Source organism: Halichoeres trimaculatus, unplaced genomic scaffold (assembly GCF_033239565.1).
Source record: "Halichoeres trimaculatus isolate MK-OKI-2021-1 unplaced genomic scaffold, fHalTri1.1 fHalTri1_scaffold_18, whole genome shotgun sequence".
Classification (NCBI taxonomy): Eukaryota; Metazoa; Chordata; class Actinopteri; order Labriformes; family Labridae; genus Halichoeres; species Halichoeres trimaculatus.
In genome coordinates, this window is record NW_027437196.1 from 8,968,989 (window position 1) to 8,991,130 (window position 22,142).

At 38.1% G+C, this 22,142-nt stretch overlaps 3 protein-coding genes and 1 long non-coding RNA gene across 6 annotated transcripts; 1 reads left to right on the top strand and 3 right to left on the bottom strand.

The window, feature by feature from the left end:
• Positions 1–5,058: 5,058 nt before the first annotated feature.
• LOC141807836 (B-type lectin plumieribetin-like) lies at positions 5,059–5,500 on the bottom strand. The gene is made up of 2 exons (XM_074694054.1): positions 5,414–5,500; positions 5,059–5,322 (listed from the first exon to the last, which is right to left on the bottom strand). Exons 1-2 carry the CDS (start codon positions 5,498–5,500, stop codon positions 5,059–5,061), a joined length of 351 nt encoding a protein of 116 aa, XP_074550155.1.
• Positions 5,501–5,643: 143 nt separating this feature from the next.
• Positions 5,644–16,845, bottom strand: LOC141807751 (uncharacterized). Of its 3 annotated transcripts, none has more exons than XR_012599861.1 (6): positions 16,625–16,845; positions 15,207–15,410; positions 15,048–15,131; positions 14,726–14,865; positions 11,498–11,600; positions 5,644–5,759 (listed from the first exon to the last, which is right to left on the bottom strand). It is a non-coding gene; the product is annotated as an uncharacterized LOC141807751 (long non-coding RNA). The 3 variants fall into 3 exon arrangements; XR_012599862.1 differs by lacking the exons at positions 5,644–5,759; positions 14,726–14,865 and adding exons at positions 8,763–8,777; positions 8,925–9,053; XR_012599860.1 differs by lacking the exon at positions 14,726–14,865.
• LOC141807750 (B-type lectin plumieribetin-like) lies at positions 14,799–15,540 on the top strand. Its single transcript, XM_074693946.1, has 3 exons — positions 14,799–14,836; positions 15,029–15,122; positions 15,213–15,540. Exons 2-3 carry the CDS (start codon positions 15,033–15,035, stop codon positions 15,471–15,473), a joined length of 351 nt encoding a protein of 116 aa, XP_074550047.1. The 5' UTR covers positions 14,799–14,836; positions 15,029–15,032; the 3' UTR covers positions 15,474–15,540.
• Positions 16,846–18,468: 1,623 nt separating the features above from the next.
• On the bottom strand, positions 18,469–19,359 carry LOC141807607 (B-type lectin plumieribetin-like). The gene is made up of 3 exons (XM_074693730.1): positions 19,303–19,359; positions 18,918–19,011; positions 18,469–18,796 (listed from the first exon to the last, which is right to left on the bottom strand). The coding sequence occupies exons 2-3, from the start codon at positions 19,005–19,007 to the stop codon at positions 18,536–18,538; spliced, it is 351 nt and encodes a 116-aa protein (XP_074549831.1). The 5' UTR covers positions 19,008–19,011; positions 19,303–19,359; the 3' UTR covers positions 18,469–18,535.
• Positions 19,360–22,142: the final 2,783 nt, after the last annotated feature.

Consider the following 22,142-nt stretch of genomic DNA (forward strand, 5'->3'; position numbering starts at 1 on the left):
ACTTTATTTAAAAAGAAAATATTAAGTGGCAGTGTTAAGGGTTAATGCAGGATGTTTTTACTTTTTGGTGGGTCTGAATGCTTACAATTGGTATAAAAAGTTTTACATTGCTGTCAAAGATCATTTTAGTCAACAAAACTGAAACAAGCTGCAATAATATCTCTGGAAACACATGTGAGCCACAAAGTTAGGGAGACAGGGAGACATTTTTGCATAAATCCAAATGTATGAGAATTCACCATCTTCCTAATTCTAGGACTTTTATTTTTCTACTGTATCTTTTTTAAGCTTTTTGGGATTATTTTACACCTTTTTGCAACCTTTGGTCACGTTTTTGTGGTTGTCTGTTGCTAGTATTTGACATTATTTGCCATCTTTGCAGCTTATTCTTCAACTTGACCTGACATCTACTCAGTGCACTACTTTTAACTTAAATTGTGTATATATTTTTATTCTACTCTGTACAAAGTTCTTTGTTTAATATTGTAAATATTGTTATTTCCCCTACTGCTTAAGTTCTTTTTTTTTTTTTTTTTTTTTTTTTTTTTAACTTTTTTAATATTTAGTGTTTCTCAGTGTTTTTCTATCTACAACATTTGTACTGAGAGAGTGCAGTTTAAACCAGAGTCAAATTCCTTGTATTCTTGGAAATACTTGGCAAATAAAGCTGATTCTGATTCTGATTCTGAACTTACAGAAGAGAACGTTAGCAAATACTTGATACAGAGGCTGTGATTCAGTAGCACCAGGTCTGGCCTGTTCAACTCATGCAGCAATTTGTCTATGGCGGAAATAAGCAGGCACCCATCACCCTCAGAGTCAGGAAAGTCAGGCATCAGCTGGGGCCAATTAGATCCCAGCATGACCTGTGCCACCTCTGACCATGTGCATGACAGCTCATAATTTCTGAACATTTCCTGTATCTTCAATCTCTGCCTGTGAATGGTTTGAGTCTCTTTGTCTCTGTTTTTTCTGCCTTATTGTTTTCTGAAAAAATCAAACCAGTGTGCTCAGTAATGTATGTCAGCACGGCCCAGAACGAAACCATCAAACTCTGCATTCAAACCCAGAACACTGCTACATTCACTGCCCTCCAGAACCGAAACCAGAGCAGGGCACTGGGACGTGTTTATGTGTTCATAAAAATTAAAGAGCAGAAAAGGGTCTTTAGTATTTTAAAAAGGAGGTGGTCCAAACTTTTTTGCAGAAGAAGAAACAGAAACTGTCTGCAGTTTAGCACTGACTGTCAGTGGATGTAGAAGTTTGCAGAAAGGAGCAAAGAGAGCAGGCATGTTCGGAGCAACTGAGTGTCTGATTTAGAGTTCATCAAGACTGAGATCTCACCTGCAAAATACAAAGGCTACAGGCCTTATACATGGATTTAATGCCAAGAGTAGATATTTTCCAATGGGACTTTATATCTGTTTAGACAGAAATAATAATTCTGACAAACTGGCTACTTCAAAAGTGAGGAAACATTAAGAATAGATTTTAAAGTAAGCATAATTTATGTAAAATATTCAAAGAATCTGGAAAAAAAAACTCTGTTATGCATTAAAAACTGACATGACTCTGTAGTGGAAGTCACCACATGGGCCCAGAATGACCTAATAAAACCATTTTTTGCTTAGGCTTAAACTGCACCGTGCAAAGAGGAAACCATACAGAAAGACTTCACATGTAAGTGTGTCTGTTTTAATGAAACCTAGTTTTAGATTATTAGCAAATCATCAAATTCTGTTTAGGGAAACATTTTACAGAAGTGTCCCAACTTTGTTTTGGAAATGAGGCTGGAAATTGTGCACAGGAGCAGTTGTTTCATTTTGAATCCAATGGAGGGAATTAAAGATGTGTAATCATTTTTGTTTTTGAAAGTTATTCAGAGGAAAAGACAGTGGTTTGAGAAGGAAACAAGGTGAGAGTGGGGAGTGACATGTGGGAAAGATGCCCCAAATTGGATTCAAACCAGAGCCCTGGAAAAGCCGAGTGTCCATTAACTTCAAAAGTCTCAACATGGAGATGACTTATATTCTGCTTTTTATCTTTTAAAAAAAAAATAGCATAAAATAATCTTTGTGGTCTGTTGAGTTTTTTTTTAGTGTTGATCTAATCTCTGTTTTGGCCAATCTCTGCTTTACTTGGCTGTGGAGGGATGGTTCACCTGTCTCTGACACTGTTATTTTGGGAGTCTTGAGCAGATAAGTCCATACACAAAAGTGTATCTGTAATGAATCAATTCCAGAGAGTTTGACAATCTTAATGTATTAGCAGTACATCAACATGAAGATAAAGCTGTGGCTGTTTAACTTGAGCTCATTGTTGAGAGAATACGGTACTTAGTGCGCATTTCTAAGTATTAGGCAGTGGTGTGCATTACTTCATGGGAACTGTTATTCCAGTGTAATTCTAGCCTGCCATCTAGTGGATCTGGAATAAAATTACCTCAAAAGTTCTGAAACTGAGAATCAGAGCATGTTTAAATAAACTGAGAGCCCCAGTTCTGCCCATTCTTCTGGCTATTAAAATGTTTTTTTTTCTCTGTGTATGAAGCAGAGCTGACAATGGTGCAGTCTGGACGAGCAACAATAAGGACAGAACACAGTGAAAGGGGCTGTAAAATACTGATGAGTGGAGATGCAAAAAAAGAGACAGTGATTCATTAAGACCTAAAATATACATTTGCTGATATAGGTTTGAAAAAATCTTAAAAATTAGCTAATATGAAAAGAATCCATTATCATTTTATTTCATTTATTTATAAGAGCTTTTGAGCCGTTTTAAATCAGATTTTAACAAAAAGGCTTTTAATGAAACTCTGCAGATTAACTATTTTTATTATCTCCATATCTACCATTTTGAATGCACTTGGTTTTGTTGTTTATCCTCCTTTACCATTTTATTGTTTATTGGCTCAGTGGTTTTATTTACTTTAATTCTCTGACACAGCCTTTGGGTACAACCTGAATTTTATCTTGCACAATTACCAGCGACACATTTTTTCATGTTTGTAATGAAGTATACAATAAATAAATAAATAAATAAATAAATAAATAAATACATATGAGGCTATTAATAAAAAAGACATATGACGTTACATATATATATATATATATATATATATATATATATATATATATATATATATATATATATATATATATATATATATATATATATATATATATATATATATATATATATACATGAAATTTTTATTTTATTTTATTTTCCTTCCTTATTTGAATTAGACAGCATGTCAGCAAATCTGAGTTAAACACAAGAATTCAACCAAACTTTTCAAGTTCTGCTTAAAAAGAAAGAAAGAAAGAAAGAAAGAAAGAAAGAAAGAAAGAAAGAAAGAAAGAAAGAAAGAAAGGGAAAAAAGGAGAAGGGGTTAAAAATGTAAAAATAAAAAAATCATCGAACCATTGTGGACGTGGCTGCAGACATGCAAAGCAATAGTGTGACACCTTGTGGTTACTTGAGGCAGTTACACTAAATAGCTTTCTTGAATACTGGTTAACAGTCCCTGCACCATCCAAGGTTTAAAAAAAAATAAGTCACATATGGCCAATTTTTATTTGAGCTGTCAGGTTTTTTTTAATGTGCTAATCAGGAATGAAATTCTCATATTTTTTCAATCAATGGACGTAATATCTTTCATTTTGACTCACTTCATCTTACTCACTTCTATGGCATTGCCCTGATAACTACAGCCAGATGATATAAGTTAAAACTGAGGGCCTCAACTAGAGAGTATAACTGTTTAAGGAAACTTCACAATCAAAACCAGTGCAACAGAAAATTCACATTTTAAAGGCAGAGTCTGCAGGATTTTTACTAAATAAAAAAATAGAATGTCAATTTTTACAGTGATGATCCCGCTCAGTTGTCACCTCTGGGCCTGTATACATGTGCATCAGTGTCTGTCTCAAACCCTCTCCTCAGCCTTTATGTGAAGTTTTGATTGTGTCGGGACGTTTTTGGGCGGTGAGCAAGCATAGTTACATTAGCCAATCACACCAATTTCCCTTACTATCAGGAACTGGAGAGCAGGTCGGGACAAAGAGGGACTTTCTCAGGGCTTCCCAGGGCTTTCTGCTGAGCAGATATGTGTCAGATAACCCAGTGATTAGCTGGTGCTAACATGCAAAGTCAGGTGCATTGCTCTCAAATCTCCTAAGTAGAAACAGGATGCTACAGGTGGTTGCTGGGCTAGTGAACATGTTCATGTAGTCTCGGTCGGGGGCTGTGGGTGTGGGCTGCAGCTGGCACTGATCCAGGGAGGAGGAGCCAAGATTGAATGTTGTGTTTAACGAAAAATTTCTGCAGACCCTACTTTTAACTTCTGTATACTCTTGGTTGCACAAATGTTCATAACAACACATGAAATTTACTTAAAATGTATTAGCTATGCAAACGACATCACCAATATATGAAAGAATATTTAAGGTTTAGTGTTAGCACACTGAGTTTATACATTAGAAGCTTTATATATGGTAACTAAAAATGTCCCCCACCCTAACGAGTTTTAAATCATGTCTTAAAACTCAGTTTTATTCTTTGGCTTTTAACTCAGCATGAGAGTTGTGTGATCCATGTCCTTTTATGTCTTTAATGGTCTTAACCCCTTTTTTATGACTCTTATTTGTTTCTATGTGTTATTTTAATTGATTTTATTTCTTTTATTGATATTCTCATATGTTATTTTCACTGTGCAGCACTTTGGTGAACTTAAATGTTTTTTAAAATGTGCTATATAAATAAAGTGGATTGGATTAGATTGGATATAGGCGTTGACTTGACTGTCTTTCTTTCATAAAATTTGCTGAAGTACCTTCATTAGATGCAATTTTAGACAACTTCTTGAATACATCTCAAAAATTATATACAATACTTTTCTTGAGTTTATCTATTCATTTATTTGTGATAACCCATTCAGTCTGAAAGATGACAAACACTTGTTAAAAATCTGCTTTTATTAGATGACAGAGTAACTTTTAGGATGGTAAACAGAACTTCATGCAGACATTTAGAGAAGTGAACTTGATGGATCATCTACTTTTTGCCCCTGGAGTCGGCAGAGCTCCAGCTTTTCACGTTTTCCTTGAACAACACCAGGTTTCCTTCATTAGTCAGCTCAAGACGGCAATCCATCTGTGCACCTGCTGTAAATGTTCCAGTGTTCCACCTGGGTACATTAGAGTTGTTGTATATGACCAGGTTACCGTCACCCTGCATGACCACGCGGGAACCATCAGTGCCATCAGTGTCTGAAGCCCACACAGCTTTCCAGCCGTAGATCACAAAGTTACCATCGTGCTGCAGAAAGAAACAGACATATTGAAGTTATTCATGTTTCTAATTTGACCACCAAGAAAGAAAACTACTGCAAAAATTTTGACTCACTGACCTGGAAAACAGCCTTCCACAACTCATTACTTGATTGAAGAGACTCTCCTTTTTGAAGGTCTTGGTTTGTGTTTAAGACATTCTTCATGATTCTGACAGAAAGAAACAAACCAATCCAATGTAGAATCAGGATAAAACACTAAAGTTCAATGAAAATTAATTTCCCCATGATGCTTATTGATGAGTGATGAAACCACTCGATAAAGCAGAAGTGTAAAAGTACTCACAGGCTCCAATGTTCAACACCAGTCCTTCAAGAATCGAGTGAAGATGATACAATCCAAGACGGACCTTTATACATCCTGGGCTACAGGGGTGGAGACAAACAGGACAATCATACACCCTCCCTGTAAAATCAAAAAAAGGAAAATTAATGAGTTGATTTGATTTCCTCATATAGTTCCCCTGCCAACAGTGTGTTTTATTTATTTGTCCTAGTTGTATCCTGGAGCACAGCTAGTCTCCCTGGGTCCAGGCTAAAAAGACACATATTTACAAGCATATTGTATTATTCATGTTAAAAATTACAAGAACAAGAAAGCAACACTTTTTGTGCAAACCATCACATAATAATAAAAAAAAAATTCCACTACACAAAAATTTAGTAACATAAGATATCCATTAAATTTTACAATAATTCCTGTTTAGAATAAAGACAAATGTCTGCAAAACACTGATGCACGGGTTAAGATAAGAAAACTACAACAAGGGTTGCCCCTTAGGAATCAAGTATGATGATTCTGTGTGATATGATTAACATAAAGCTGAGATCTACCCATATATTGTTTTGTACGTTTATAATAAAGGCAAAAAAAAAATCATCACCTGTAGTTCGCTTCTAAAACAGGAAACCAGAATAATATACTAAAAATCAGATTCAACAGAACAGCCATACTACATACTACATGATAAAGCATTAGGTAGTATGTAGTGCCTACTACATACTATAGTCACATGTAGTATGCAGTAGGTTGTTTGGAAAACAGCCTGGGAATTACCTTTCATCAGTAGTAATTTTTTTTGCTGTTGTGCTGCAAGGCGGATTAATTGGACTACAGAGCCACCTTCTGGCCTGGAGTCTCACGCATATTGTCGTGAAGACCTGACTTTTGACGAGGTGTGTTTGTTTTGGAAATAAATGGAGATTGGATCGAAACAAATTATCTTTGTTCAACAAATTACTCTATCACTCTCCTGTTTAGCTTTCTTCTGTTCTTTTTCTTTATACTCCATATTGAGAAGCCTCATTCCTGGAGGTTTGCAGCCTTGGTTTTAGTTTCTACTTCCACAATTGTGTATCAAAATTGCACAACTTAAAGATATGTGGCAGGGTTATTCACTTTATTGCGAAACAAAGCAGAGGAAGAATCTCATCTGTAAGTAGCAAAGCAGAATTACATGATTGACCTGACTGACCGTCTGTGCAAGTGCAACTCACCAATACAAGGTCACGAGGAAAAAACGATAACATGGGAACTGCAGTAAATCAGAGCAACTGATATCAATCATCACTGCCATATCCCTTCACCTGCAGTGTCTCAAAATTCTTTTCTGTGCTGTTTTTGTCCCATTTAATTCAATAACCCACCACAAAAAGTTGTGTGTAATTAACCAGACTTTTTTCAGCAAAGTGTTTTAATCATAGTGAGTCTGCTTGAGGCTGTGGTTAGAGTGGCATCAGGGTGCAATCAAAGAAATGACAGATTATAGCTATGGAGTACGAACCATTTCAATCATCACCATCATGCAGGCTAATGAATGTCAACTGGCGGCTGATAGGCTAAATCTGGCCTACTGTCAAATCTGTCTTTAGTCATCAACAATGAAAAACAGTTTGCATGCAGAGATGCACTTGTCGCCCTCTCTTATTTAGTGGAAGTTGGGTTTGTAACTCCTCTTGCATGGAGGTATTGAGGATTCAAAGTAGAGATCTTTCTCTGACTGACTCTTTGAGGCTTGTATGCTTTGTGTTGTGACGCCTCAGATTATTTGCTTTAGCAACAGCAACAGTTTGACTGAAATGAGGCAAACAAATACAGCATTTCCAAAAGTTGGCACTTAAAGTTCAAACCTATCGGCCCAAAGCTTTTCTACATCAACGTTTCCCTTTCCCTGCTTTGATAGTGAGATTTTCTACTCTTTGAATATACCAAGGAGGCCTTTCTCCTGTTGATGTTCCCCACAACATGCAACACTGCTTTTGATGGATTGACAGCTTGGTAACTTCTCAAACATGAAACCTGAAATACTGCAATTGCCCCCCTGGTGGCTTGCTGCAGTACAGGTAATAACAGTTTATTAACACTGACATAAAACTTACAATAACGTACACTTGAAATGAAAATGAAATTATCAAATAGTAATATATTGCTAAGGATACAATATTAATTTTATTTCACGAGAGGATTTAGCCATCACAGAGTCTGCTGAGAAATGTTTGGCCTTTGGACAAATGTAGTTGAACACTCTGTAACACAGCTGAGTCTGTATTAAGATAAGGAGTTAAAATGAAAACTATAATGTAATTTACTGTAAGTTAAACTCAATATGTTTCCTATTGGGACAATTTTTGTTCATGTTTTTTGGGATTGGACGAGTAAAGTTGAACAGCGATATGCAGACTACATTAACCTTTAAATGAAACCATGACGACCCATTCAGTCTTAAAGAACCACACACACCTTTTCGCTGTAAGAATCTGCTTTTATTAGACCGAAGATAACATTTCAACTCAACTCTGAGAAAGATTTCTCTTACAGTGCACTCAGTTTCGAGCAGCCACTCGAGTAATGACATCACTTCTAGGTGCTCCAGAGTTGTTTATTATCCCTGGTCACCACCAGTCTGCCGTCATCGGTCACCTGAAGGCGGCACAGGTTTTCATTTCCCGGCTGATGAGTATCTGTGTGCCACTTGGCTTGATGTTGGTCATCATACAAGACCAGGTTGCAGTCCTCCTGCATAACCAGTTGGGTCACACCTGTTCCATAAGTGTCTGAAGCCCATATGGGCTTCCAGGTATAAAGCACAAAGTTGCTATCCTCCTGCAGACAGGTGGGAGACATTCAGCTGTTACTGGAAACACCAATGTGACCACCAACACAAGAGAAACTAAAAACAGCAAAAATTCAAGCTCTCTTTTTTTTTTTTAAATTAGATATAATAATATTGATTCACTGATTACAAAAGCTAAAAATAAGACATACAACTTGTTTGGCTTTGAGTTTCTGCATTGAAAAAAGAAAATGACTAAGAGCACTGATTTATAGACCTGGAAAACAGCCTTGAACTGCCTGTTGTTGGACATCAAGAAGTCTCCTCTGTGAAGCTGTCCTCCCTGGCACATGAAGCTCCTACTCATGGTTCTGAAATAAAAAAAGAAACAAAAATATAATTTACACAAACACAAACAATGCAACAGCAACATGATTGTCTTTTCTAATCCAAATTTTCAAAAGTATGAAAAGGTTTGAGCAACAATAAGTTTAATATAAAAGTGTAAATGTACTTACATCCTGCAGTGGTCAACACCTGTCCTTGAAGAAGTGAGCAAAAGTGGTGAAATTTACAACAGGTGAGTTCTTTATATATTCTGGGCTACAGGGGTGGAGACAAACACGATTTGCATGATGCCCTCTTCACTGTACAAGAAAAGCAAAAGTAATCTCTGAGAGCCAGACAACAGGGCTGTTTTTGCTGACAGGGTACAGAAAAAAAGCACATGACACATTTATGCACTGAATGAGTGCCAACATCACAGTTTTCCATCAAATGAGGAATTTTTTCCAGCAAAATGACAACACGGGGCTGCATAGACCCCAGACCTAAAGTAATAATTTATCGTTCTGAAGCAGAGCAGTAAAAGATCCTGGGTCACATTTTTGAATGAGATTTATTTATTTTTAATTGTGTAAAATGTTTCCCTTTCACAGATATGGGGTGACAATGTTTTATGATGTACTTACTTTATGTTCTGCATCCCTAAATCTCAGTACTAAGCAAAGCTATGATGACATTTGAAGACACCATTAGAGAGTCGTGCACTTTGTGCCTGTTGAGTTTGTGAAATGTAACTTCAACAACATCATCACGCCAACATCATCAGTGCCTATGCTTTTGCTTTGCTTTTGAGTCCTGTTGAGATAGTCAGACATAGATATTTCACTCCTGTGGCTTCAGTGATGTTTTTACTACTTTTTCTCCTGTGTTTGTCTGGAGATCCTACATGTAACCATGGCGGCATTGTTTACATGTGAACTCAGCTGTTTGTAGCCTGTAGCATGCTAATGCTAACTGGTGTAAGGCCTGATGTCTTCCCACAAGGTGAGGAGAAGGAGGTGAGGACGACGTGCTGTTTCTCAGGTGTGAGCTAAGAAGTGATGGCATGGAACTGTCCTTCCATCCATCGTTATTGGGAACATAAGATCTATCTCCAGTAAGATGGAGAAGCTAGCTGTGCTAACCCAGCAACAGAGGGAATACCAGAGGGCAGAGTAGCATCATGCTATTCACAGACATGGCTAACGGAGCAAACATCAGACACCAACGCAACATTGGAAGAGCTTCACCTGCTGTGAGCAGACAGGATCCAGGAGACAGAGACTGAACAGGCTGCTGAAGAAGCTCAGTCCTGGACCCTGTGGAGGTGGAGGCTGGCTGAACTGGAGAATGATGGACAAGATGTCATCATCTATTTTCTTATGGACCTTTTTGTACTTTCTATACACTTTCTTACTTTTGTTTTCTTGATTGCTGCTGTGACTTCAATCTAATTGTACTTGTTACAATGACAATACAGTACTATTCTATTCTGTTCTACTCTGTTCTATTCTATTCTATTCTATTCTATTCTATTCTATTCTATTCCTGTTTTCTTATGCTCCTCATAACAACAGTCATGGTGTAGCAGTAGCTGCCTGCTGTTTTCCTTTACTGTCCACGGGCTCAACTGAGCTACACTGACTGCCATTACAATGTCATGATTTTCATTGTGAACATATTACGCTTTCTGGTCAGAACTTTCAACTCACATTGCCAAAATAACTTGGTGAAAATCTTGTTTTTTTCTATAAATCTGCCTATCTCATTTTATTAATCTATTAATTCATCAGTTTATCTTTTGGATGGGATCTGCTCTCCTGTCTTTTTTCTTTATACTCCGTGTTAAGAAGCTTCATTCCTGGAGGTTTGCAGCCTTGGTTTTAGTTTCTACTTCCACAATTGTGTATCAAAATTGCACAACTTAAAGATATGTGGCAGGGTAATTCACTTAATTGCGAAACAAAGCAGAGGAAGAATCTCATCTGAAAGTAGCAAAGTAGAATCACATGATTGACCTGACTGACCATCTGTGAAACTCATTAATACAAGGTCACGAGAAAAACGATAACATGGGAACTGCAGTAAATCAGAGCAATTTAAAGGTCCCATATTATGCTCCTTTTCTGCAGTTTAATATGGACCATTGACGTTTTCATGAAATGGTAGTCACATGTTTTGGTCCAAAAAGCCAATAAATCAAGCACAGCAGCATTGTTTCCAGGCTCTCATAGCCCCTCTGTTCAGAACGCTCTGATTTAGTGGGGACAAAAGCCTGAGTTCCATCATCTGGTTTAAGGGGTATTCTTGAAAGTCATGGGGAAGTTATGTCTCTTTAGCTATGTGTCAAAAACACTGACTGCTTATTTGCCATAAGCTGCAGAGTGGTCAATAATGCATATGAGGCTGTGAAAGTCCTGACATGGTGTGACCCTGAAGTTTTGTGGTTTCATGTTTCATAGTTTCATGTGCACAAACAAGTAGATACCTGGACGTTTTAGTGCGTCTAACACTGGAACAACACTGACACATAGCTTTTGGGCAGAGTATTACAGATCAAAACACACACTCTGGCAAGTTTGTTCTATGCTTTACTTACTTCTCCCCTTTCTTTATCTGGGTGTTGTTTAGTGTTACATATAACCGGCTGAATTGTAGCAACCCATAGTCTTAAAGAATGTAACAGAATCACAACGTACCATATTATTGTCCAACACATCATAGGTTTCTTAGATGCCAGTGGAAAGCAAAGTAGTGCATGTTTCACCTGATGGCCTGAGGACACTGAGCAGCTTCTGTGGAGGGGTTGGTGAGGAGGGTGCTGGTGCTAATTTTGTTGAAAGTGGGTTTTATCCATCTGAGCGTAGAAACTAAAAAGAGCATGGGAGAAATAGTAGCTGATTAAACAAGTCAGCAAAGATGCAACAAGATGCAAAGATGAACAGCAATGAAAATGGCTCCTGTGACTGACCCATTAAACTATTGATAGGGGCCTTACTTTCCATTTTAATCAAATTGGAGGACAAAAATGAAGCAGTTGACAGCTCTTTATTTTAATTTTAAATGGTTGGTTTTTTATTTCACACCAAAAATAACACACTAAATACCTGTGTCTTTCTGTGTCTCTCTGTGTTTTTTACACATCACAGTGGCATTTTACCATGCTGCAGTCATAACAGCAACTTTATGTTGCCCATGCCATCAATCAAGCTCAGACAACCTCTCCTCAGAGCGAAGTTTTGTTTTCGCTTCAGTTTGGAGAATTAACGTTCAACAGTTGCTGAGACAGAGGGTGCTTATTGCTCACTTTAACTTCAGTTATCTTGCAAGAATACACTGTGCACAAACTAAACGCTACCGCTAAAAGCTACTCACCGGGCCAGTTGATTCTCCCGACCGTCGGCCGTTGGCATCGGCAACTACAGCCAGGTTAGCTCTTAGCTCAGGGCAGGTCGTGGATCACGTGACCGAACAAGCTAAATCTAAATTATTTTAATTTAGTTCAATTTTATATTATTTTCGGGCAACACAGCCAGATTTTCTCACGCACGCCTACTAAAAAGTAAAAAAATAAATATCATTTTGACAAAAGGGCACTTTGGGCATCAAGGGGCAAAGGGGCACGTGCTCAAGCACCATCCGCCCCTACGTCTGCACGTGCCTGCTCATCACAACAAAGATCGTCTCTGTTCACGTCTGAATGATTGAGGACACAGTTGTTCTCCTAACTTTTGGCTGCATCCTCCACCCACCCTGGGCCTTTTGTAAGCTTAAGATTGAGAACATGGTCCAAGAGTGTGATAGATCTTTATGTTCCTTTTACAACCAGGAAATTGGTTGATCATTGGTTGATCTGATGCTTCACACATTTCCATTTGTTAGGAAAAAGTCAAGATTGACCAAGGAGTGATCAACCAATCCAGACAGATTTAGAAAAAAAGTCTAATGAAAGTGTGTGGAAAGATGCTAGATATATTATAATAACTTGTTGAATCTTTTTGCACGTGAAGACTTGTACACTGTAAAGAGACACTGTAAAGACTGTTCAACAGAGACCAATGATAATCTATTTTGATAAACATGACAAAAGCACCTGATAATGTAGGAAACAGTAGAGAATTTTACATAATCATTTGCATAAATGTCCCAAACCATCCAAACTAGTTCAAAATAATAAGAAACTGCTTATTTGATGTACAGAAGTGACACAACGATGAGAAAATTGAATAAGTAGTTTAGAGAATTTCATTTCTGATCTTATGAATGAACCAAAGAAAAACTGAAAAGTACAGTTAGGTACTCCAGTGGCAGCATCCCAAATAAAGCAGGGGACTGCTTTCTCCTGAAGGAGTTAAAGGTTGAAGTAGAGCTGTTATTTAATGGCTGGCCGTCCCCTAACAGCCACCACTAAAGCAGCTCGGTAATGGCAAAAAGTTTTGACCTTGAAATTGGTGATCGCAGAGCATTCTGTCAAGTTTTCACTGATTATTGTCACTTGGTCGTGGACATGGGACTCAGAGGCACAATTGTGTGAGACAGTTCTCGATTAAGATGTTCTTTTCTTCCTGTCCAAATAACTGACTTGGGGCGCTTCTTTTTCCTCTACTTGTTGGGTTGATTCTAGCACAAACTGCCAGCTTCTGCTGTAGATGATATATAACCAAGGAGTCCACATTTCCACTTCATTTTCATATTGTTCGCAATCGAGCGGGGCAGGTTTGATAATGATGATGCAAATGATCTGTTCCTATGAATTTCAGTGATGTCATACATTGGCCATGACTAGAGATAACTAAAGGCGCCCTGTCCTTTTTTCAGCTTCAACTGAAGGGGATAATGAAAATGTGTTCCCTCTATTGCATTTTTATTTGAAAGAAGTCCTAAATATGCCAAAATGCCATTGCAGACACACCACTTTTTAAACTTTTGGTCATTGTTTCACTCAGTGATCACTTAGTTGTTTGATTCCCTAGCCTGACAGTACTTTTTTATATGTATGTCTCTGTGTTTGTGTGGTGTCTCTCTAGATACTTTAACTTCCTTCCTCAGTCCAAAAATTAATCTGGGTTGACAGTGGGAACTTTAAATGTAAGCTTTATGGATATAGGTGGGTCGGTAGCAGAGTCATTGTTGAAATTTGTTTTCTGCACTTCAAGAGTTTAAGTTTAGTCCACACAAGTTATCAAAACTTCATCACTGACTTACTTGAATTAAATTTATCCAGGCTGTGCACCTCTCGTGAAATTTCACAAAACTTAGTTATAAAACCACACAGATTAGTTTCTACAGATTATCAGTTGTGCCTTATACTGAAATCTAATCACAACTCTCCAAAAGGTGATTATCCTTCACTGTGTTGATTTGTGCAATATGTTCAAGGACAGACAGGAAATCTGCCTTGTGTAGTCTGCTGCTGTGTGCATCCTTTGTATGAACTTAAGGACATAATGTACCCTACACAACATACAAACTGGGATGGGATGTGAGACAGTGAGCTCTTTTTTGTCACACACACACACACACCCAAAAAGTTCCCTGTTACATAACCACTGCTTTCACTAAAAACCTGCAGGCGAATTGATTCAAGTGGCAGATCTGATGATCAAACTGGAAAGCTTAGTTAAACAAAAGTTTGTGTATGTACGCCTTTTATATTGTTTAAAATCTTTACAGTATGTATCGATTAAAGATTTCATGATCAGCAAAAATGTGTCACTCGCTTCTCTTTGGGATAAAAAAATGATAACACAGATTAAACTGCTGCATGTGAACCTTTTTTTTAAAGGTGTAATCCAATAATTTCTGCAAATCTTTTCAAATTTATCTTTAAAATTTTCCTTCTCCCTCATGTCATATATAGATCATGCTTGTACTGTACAGCAGACCGGATCTATGATGTCATGGTTTTACATCTAGGGGATTCAAGCAGTTAAAGATACTGTAACAGAACATTCAGTTCCCAGTGAAAAAAAGAGAAAAGCACTCCCTCTGTTACCCCTTTTCTCTCCACCCTCAGCTGGAGAAGGATATAAAACAGGAGTGGAAGTCCACTTGCTGCACTTCACTCCTTTTCCTCTGGTCTGGCTGAAGTTGGATGCTCGAGTGTGTAAGTACGCCATCCTTTTTTATTCATCACTGTGCATGAGTGGTTTAACACATGGGAGTTTAGTCTTAATGAAGTTAAATAAAGTAAAACAGCTGCTTAAATCTTTTTTTATTGTGCATGTAGCCTGGAGAACAAAGTGTGCTAATGCAAACATGTTTAAGATGGATGAAGCATTCATTTTTTTGATTGCAGAATCATGAGCAAAAACTACCTGTCCAAAAATGATGAGCTCCGCAGAGGAGACTTCCTGGTTTCCAACAACGGGGAGTATAAAGCTGTTTTCCAGGTGAGGCTTCTAAAAGAGATACATATTATGATGTAACTGCATAAATACTGGGATGTTTCATAAATCATAACACATTTTTTCCACCTGCAGGAGGACGGTAACTTTGTCGTCTACGGCTGGTCCCCCGTGTGGTCTTCAGACACCGCAGGGACAGATGCCATACGCCTGTGCATGCAGGCTGACTGCAACCTGGTCATGTACAACAAGTGTGACGAGCCCCGGTGGCACACTAACTCCTCCAACTCCAAATGCAACATGTGTCGTCTGCACCTCACCAACGACGGGAAACTGATGGTGAACAGAGAGTGTGAAGACGTGTGGAGCTCCGCCAAGTCCAAAGGCATGAAGTGATCCATTTTTTTAAATGTGAAAATTCAAAATAATGTGCAACAAATAAAAACTTTTTTAAAAAACATTGATATAAGCTGCCTTCTTGCATTTCACAAACTAAATGTGGTTTCAGAGTGAAAGGTAAGATATTTTAAAGAGATTCACAGAGGGTCTTGAGCTACAGCACCGATAAACACAAACACTAAAAAAATCAAAATGGGGAAACCTTTTTCTAAGTGGGAAAACAATGAAAAAAAATCACAATACTGGATGTTTTTGGCAAAGTTAACAAAAAAAAAGACGCAAAGCTAAAAAAGACATTAAGAAAACCAAACATTTGAATCAAAAGATGATATTTCAAACAGTATCATCCCATAAAAAATCACTTGAGTGAACAGTCTTTCCTCTGTAAAGGCATAAAAAGCCCTTAAAGGTCATGATTAAATTAATTATTCTTTACAATTTTTTCTTTCTTTTGGAGAAAGTTAATTACAGCTGTTTTCTAGAGATCTTATCCAGCTTTTCTCATTATCTTAAGAAAATGAAGCTTGTTTTCCTGAGAAAAGCTGATTATTGAATGGTGTAAAGATCAAATCAGAGGCGTGGGCTTGGCCTTGTGACAAAAAACATCAACTGGCAGCATGCAGGCCAAATCTAACCCCACCAAAGCTTTTAACCATCTTCCATATTTTTTTACTGGAAAACAACCTAGTAAGAAGAAAAAACTTAATTACTTAATATTTTTCTAAAGGTTCCATATTATGCTCCTTTTCTGCAGTTTTATATGGATCATTGGTGTCTTCATGAAATGGTAGTAACATGTTTTGGTCCAAAAAGCCAATAAATCAAGCACAGCAGCATTGTTTCCAGGCTCTCATAGCCCCTCTGTTCAGAACGCTCTGGTTTAGTGGGCGTGACCTTCATATGTAAATGAGCCTGTGCTGATACCGCCCTGCTCTTCCGCGTCACTGAGAGCGGGACCATGTAACCATGACTACCGAGCTCCGAATGCTCAATGTTTAGAAAACAGCGAAGCTCGTTTACCATAATAAACAGGCTAAAACAACAGGCTAACCGCAGCTTAGCATCCTGAAGCTAACACAGAGACAGGGGGGACGCTGAGGAAAAGCTCTTACATCTGCTCCACAGCACACAGCATTTAAAATACTCACATTTCCAGGGTCTGAGGTTTGTTGGCGGATGGTTGGTAATGCGCCTGGATTCAGGACCAGTCTATTCGCTAGCCCTCTGTTGTACTGTCCAAAGTTGGAAAAGCAGTCGGCCGTGAAGTGACTAGCACACACATGCACAGTTTTATTGAGTGTAGCTGGCACATTTCCTTGAGAAATGAACTCTAGCCACTTAGTCTTGTCTTCTTCCGAGAAGGGAGACTTTTCTCTCTAGTAGGGGAGGGGAGTGGGCGGGGAGGGGGTTCGAGGGTATCTGCTCCGGTGGACCAATCAGGTCAGACTTGCTCCTGATTGGTCAAAAAGGGAATGACTAACGTCTGCAAATCCCCAAACTCCAAACAGCTTGTGTTAGAGCAGGATTTTACATTCACAAGCATTACTAAGTACAGGTTTTGTCATTGTATATCACATTTTGTTAAGAACACAAGGATATAACTCATAAAACATAAACAGTTTTTTAAAATACCATTTAAAAAATTAAAAATGTGCTATTTAGCCATGTCCTCAGTGCCCTTTCCACTGTTTCGTTCAAGAAAATTATGTTTTGTTTTGTTTTTTTTTCCAAAATATTTCTGGATATTTTTATTCAGCTATAAGGGGTTCTTAAGATATTTAATAATTTCATCAGCAAAAAAATATATTTTTGTCATAAATTGCAGTTTAATATTTGTCCCTGGATTTAGTGTCCACCCTGTTATCCTAAGTTACTGTACGTCTAAGAAGGCTCCACCCACATCAGCATGATGCAGTCTTTTGATGTGATGTCATTCCAGAGGAGGGAAATTTAACAGTGGTAAGATTACTCACTTTTCTTTTGTTAATTTAATTATAGTTACTCTTTTATGATAAAGATCTAATGTGGTCAATCATAAAATGTCCACCATGTTATCCCAGTTTTATGAATAAAATTATCAAATATCATAATTTTAAAAGGTTGATTTCTTGTCAGCTATCCAAAATCCTGTTAGCTTAAATGCTAATAAAGCTAGGCTAAAAGATATATTTGTTGTAAAAGGCTTTTCATAAAGCTTAGAGTCATGTTTTGAAGAAGAAACATCAAAATAAAATAAAAAAGATTTTTTTTATTTTTTTTATTTTTTACCATTTCTATGACTCAAAAGGCACCACATTTAAAGACTGACTGAGGAATTGAAATCCATGAATGAAATAATAAAATATCAATTAGGATATAGTATTATTCTCATTTATTTCACATGAACATCTGGCCCTCACAGGGTCTAATGAAAAGTTTTTGGAACTTTGAGAAATGTAGTTGATGATATCTGAGCCAGTGGCCAAGTGGGAACATTTAGGCCCTTTTCTCCACACATCATTCTCCCAAATTCCAGCTCTATCTACAAATAAAGTTGTGAATTCCCCCAAAAATTCAACTTTAGAAATCAAAGCAGTAAGTCAATCCCTATCATTTGCCAGGAGATGGCGTTATTTTGCTGCTTAATGAGAAGCATGAAGAAACAGAGAAAGGGTTAGCTAACTACAACTTACTGATTCAATTTTTGATTTCCAGAGAATAATTTTATAATGGGAAAGATAACGAGAAAAATAAGTTGAGATCACAAGGAAACAAAATGTTTTTGACCCTGACCCCTTAGGGCTTCCGTGGTGTAAAATAAGCTGCCATCAGGCCTTACTGTTATACCTTTTTATGTTGTTGTTTAGTTCACCAACACCAAGTCTGAACTTTTTTCTGACAAAGCAAATGAAAACAACAATAATCTGAACTCAGTTTCCTGCTCTCAGACTGTCATATTGTCACTGATGATCATAAGCAAAAAAATAAAAAAATCACTCATCTCTGTATTGATAAAAAAAGCTCTTTTTATTTGATTCCAGAGCAAATCAGTAGTAGAACGTTGAATAATTCACACCTCATCACTTCATTCCCTTGTTTAAGCCAGAGCTCCAAACTTGCTCACACTCTCTATCCAGCACCAGTTTCCCCTCATCAGTCAGGCGAAGACGACACATGTTGCAATCGGCTTTGGAGGAGTTAGTGTGCCACCGGGGCTCGTCACACTTGTTGTACATGACCAGGTTGCAGTCAGCCTGCATGCACAGGCGTGTGGCGTCTGTCCCTGCGGTGTCTGAAGACCACACAGGTGACCAGCCGTAGATGACAAAGTTACCGTCCTCCTGCAGGTGAAAAAAAAGATCTCCATTCAAATAATGTTTTATTTTTCCTCATGGTTTATGAAACATCCCAGTATCTACACTGTAACATCATTAAATGTTTCTCTTTTTGGTTATTTCTCACCTGGAAAATAGCTTTGTACTCCCCGTTGTTGGAAACCAGGAAGTCTCCTCTACGGAGCTCATCATTTTTGGACAGGTAGTTTCTGCTCATGATTCTGCAACATTCAGAAAATTAATGCTTTATCCGTCTGAAACACATTTTTGCATTAGTTTACTTTAATCTCCATGTTATAAGTGCAATAAAAATGATTAAAAAATTGAAATAAGATTTCAACTTTTTTTTTAAATGAAAAAGACGTTTTTTAAATTTAAGACACTTCACAGAATTAAAATCATACAACTATGCTAACTAACATCAGCACAATCATCTGTAAGCTGCTACCAAAACTCCATCCATCAAACTGCTCATGCACGATTAGTTATAGAAAACAAAAACAACTACTTACAGGCCTGAGCATCCAACCTCAGTCAGACAGAAGCAGAGGGAATGGCAACAGCTGAAAGTCACTCCTTTTTTTATACCTCCTCTCAGCTGGAGGAGGAGGAGGAGGAGAGCAAAAAGGGGGTACGGAGAGGGGAGTGCCTCTTTGTTGTTACTTGGAACTGAATGTTCCAGTAAGTGGATTCAGATCGGCTGGACCCCCTGAAACATTGACTCATGACATCATGGATTCAGTCAGTAATCGATGCAGATATATGATACACATTAATAGATAGATGATATATTCATACTCCTTATTGTGTGCACAAAAAGTGCTGCATCAGCTTTGAACATAATCAAGGAAGTGGTTTCATCCCCCGAGAGAGCCGATGTGCATGTTAGAACTCGTTATAGGTCGTGTAAGGATGTAGCGTGAGAAGAATAAAGGTGTTACATAAACTTTGGCAAATCTCAAATGTCAGTAATAACTTTGATAACAGGCCTAGTGTTTTATCTCACTATTCACTAACATTTCAAGGAGTGCCGTCATTATGTAACAGGGAATCAAAAATCCCCTGTAGAGTGTGTCTTAAAGCAGCTGTGAAGAGTTTCAAAGGCCCGTTTACATGATAACGTTTCATCTGAGAATGCTAAAATGCAATAAAAAAAAAAATCTGCGTTTACACGGAACTGAAAACGCTGTAGTAAGCATGCCAGGCCTTAACTGCCATAACTGTCTTGTCCAGAAGCAGCAGAAGTGGAGAAGTAGAGTTGAGCCGATCATCTGGTGTATTGAGGAATACCAAGTTCAAAAGTGGAGCAACAGATGCACATTTTGTTAAAAGACAGTCAACAGATACAGTAGATTGAGCAGCACAAGCACAACATGGTAGTTCACTACGATTGTAACAATGGTACTGTTGTCCTGTTGTATGCATGAAGCGCGAAGCAGTGTGACGTCATTATTTCCACTGAAAAAGCCGTCTTACTGTTGACATGGCAACAGTGTCGGCAGCCTTTCAGAAAAACCCCACTCAAAAATTTGTGTTTTAGGTGGGCTGAAACGTAGTTTCTGCGTAAACACTAGCCTGAAACACAACAAAACTTTTGCATTTCACCCTAAAACCGTTGTCGTGTAAACGGCCCATAAGTGTTCAGTGCTTTTCACTTGGACTGGCAATAATGGACACTGGAGCCTAACTTTCAGTTAGAAAATGGACAGAAGATCAGAGGAAAGCTAATCAAGAGAGTGATAGAGCACGAGCTGAAACACAGTTTAAACTGTTAGTGATACAGTTGATTCCAACCATAGAATGTAAAAAAATATATACAGTCTATGATTCCAACCCACATGCAGCAGTTATTCTGCAGTGGTCTTTTTAAACTTGAGAGTCTATCAATAAAATGAAGAGTGAGGTTATGTTCGTCTCAGTACGGCACGCATTTTGTGGCGTTTTTACTGACTTATCCCGGAACAGATCCCCAAATAACCCAGACGAGCTGTCCTACTTTTTGGGACCTTTTCGTATGGGTGCCAGACTAAACCGCTCTCGGAAGGTGGAGCTACAACACTGCAGACCGTTGATTGATCGATAGACTCGTCACTTACCCCGACAGCAGCTGCATCCGGCTTACACGTGGCCTACCTCGAGAGGGCACAGTTTGCTGTGGAAACGCAAACGGGATCAGACTTAACTGTACCAAACTGTGCCAGACCGTATTGAACCGGACTACTTAGTGGAATTATTTGTCACTTACCAAGATCTGAATTCTGAGATTTAGGCCTGAACCACACGTATATGGATATATTCCTAAACGCACATTTTTCTGTTTCATTGGGCCTCTCAACCACACGAACACGGCGATTTCACCAACATAAACGGAGATTTTTAAAAACAGATAAAAAAGTGAAGAAATAAAAAAATAAACGGTTGAGTGGATCCGTGAAGCGGTGTTAAACAGCGCTGGTGTTGACGCGATGACGTCAAGCGCCTAGCTACAAGTAGTGATGGTCCGCTGATACCCGAGGCTCCGACACATGCGCCGTAGCTCATGAAGCAAACGTATCAAAGCACTGTGCCGGAGCGTGTATCGGTCACGTGCCAAGTGACGTCCGAAACAGTTGAGTGACGTATGAAACTGTTGAGTGTATCGAACCACTGCTGTGGCTCGGACATCAAACGAAGCACCTGATTTGCAGAGGTTCGGTTTGACAGTTACATTCAGTACTGAAGATCCAACATAACATGATAGACTACTCTGAGTAAAGTAAAACAGTTATTGTAGGGCTAAGCATCAAAATATGAGAATTATATATCACACAGAATCATGTCACATAAAGGTGCTTTGTAGTGAACTGCTACTATATTGGACTCGTAACTAGCATTTGTGAGTTCAATTCCTGTCAAATCATGCCAATGGTAATATATTTCAATTAACAATATTAGACACCTGGCGTCAAAATCATCATCGAAATCTTTTAAGCTATGTGATATTTAAATTTGTTTAGGGTGTAATATGACTACTGTCAGGCTTAAGTATGGAGCTACTGTGAACTTCAATCAGACGTCACAAATACATTGTCTCTATTTTTATTTTTCAAAATGTATTTTATTGTGTGAGAGTGTGAAACCATTCATCCATGCAGTGTACGCAAACAAAAAAGCATCAGTGGCTCAAATCCCAAATGACTCATGAAACAATGACTTCATCGTCATTTCAATTGCACTTCATTTTATTGACCACTAGATGACCTACTCGAGCATTGTATCATTGAAGCCTCGAGCAATGAAGCATTTTTTTCGAACCAGGTGTCGAAGCCTCAACAAAGCCTCGAGCGCCCATCACTAGCTACAAGTCACTGTA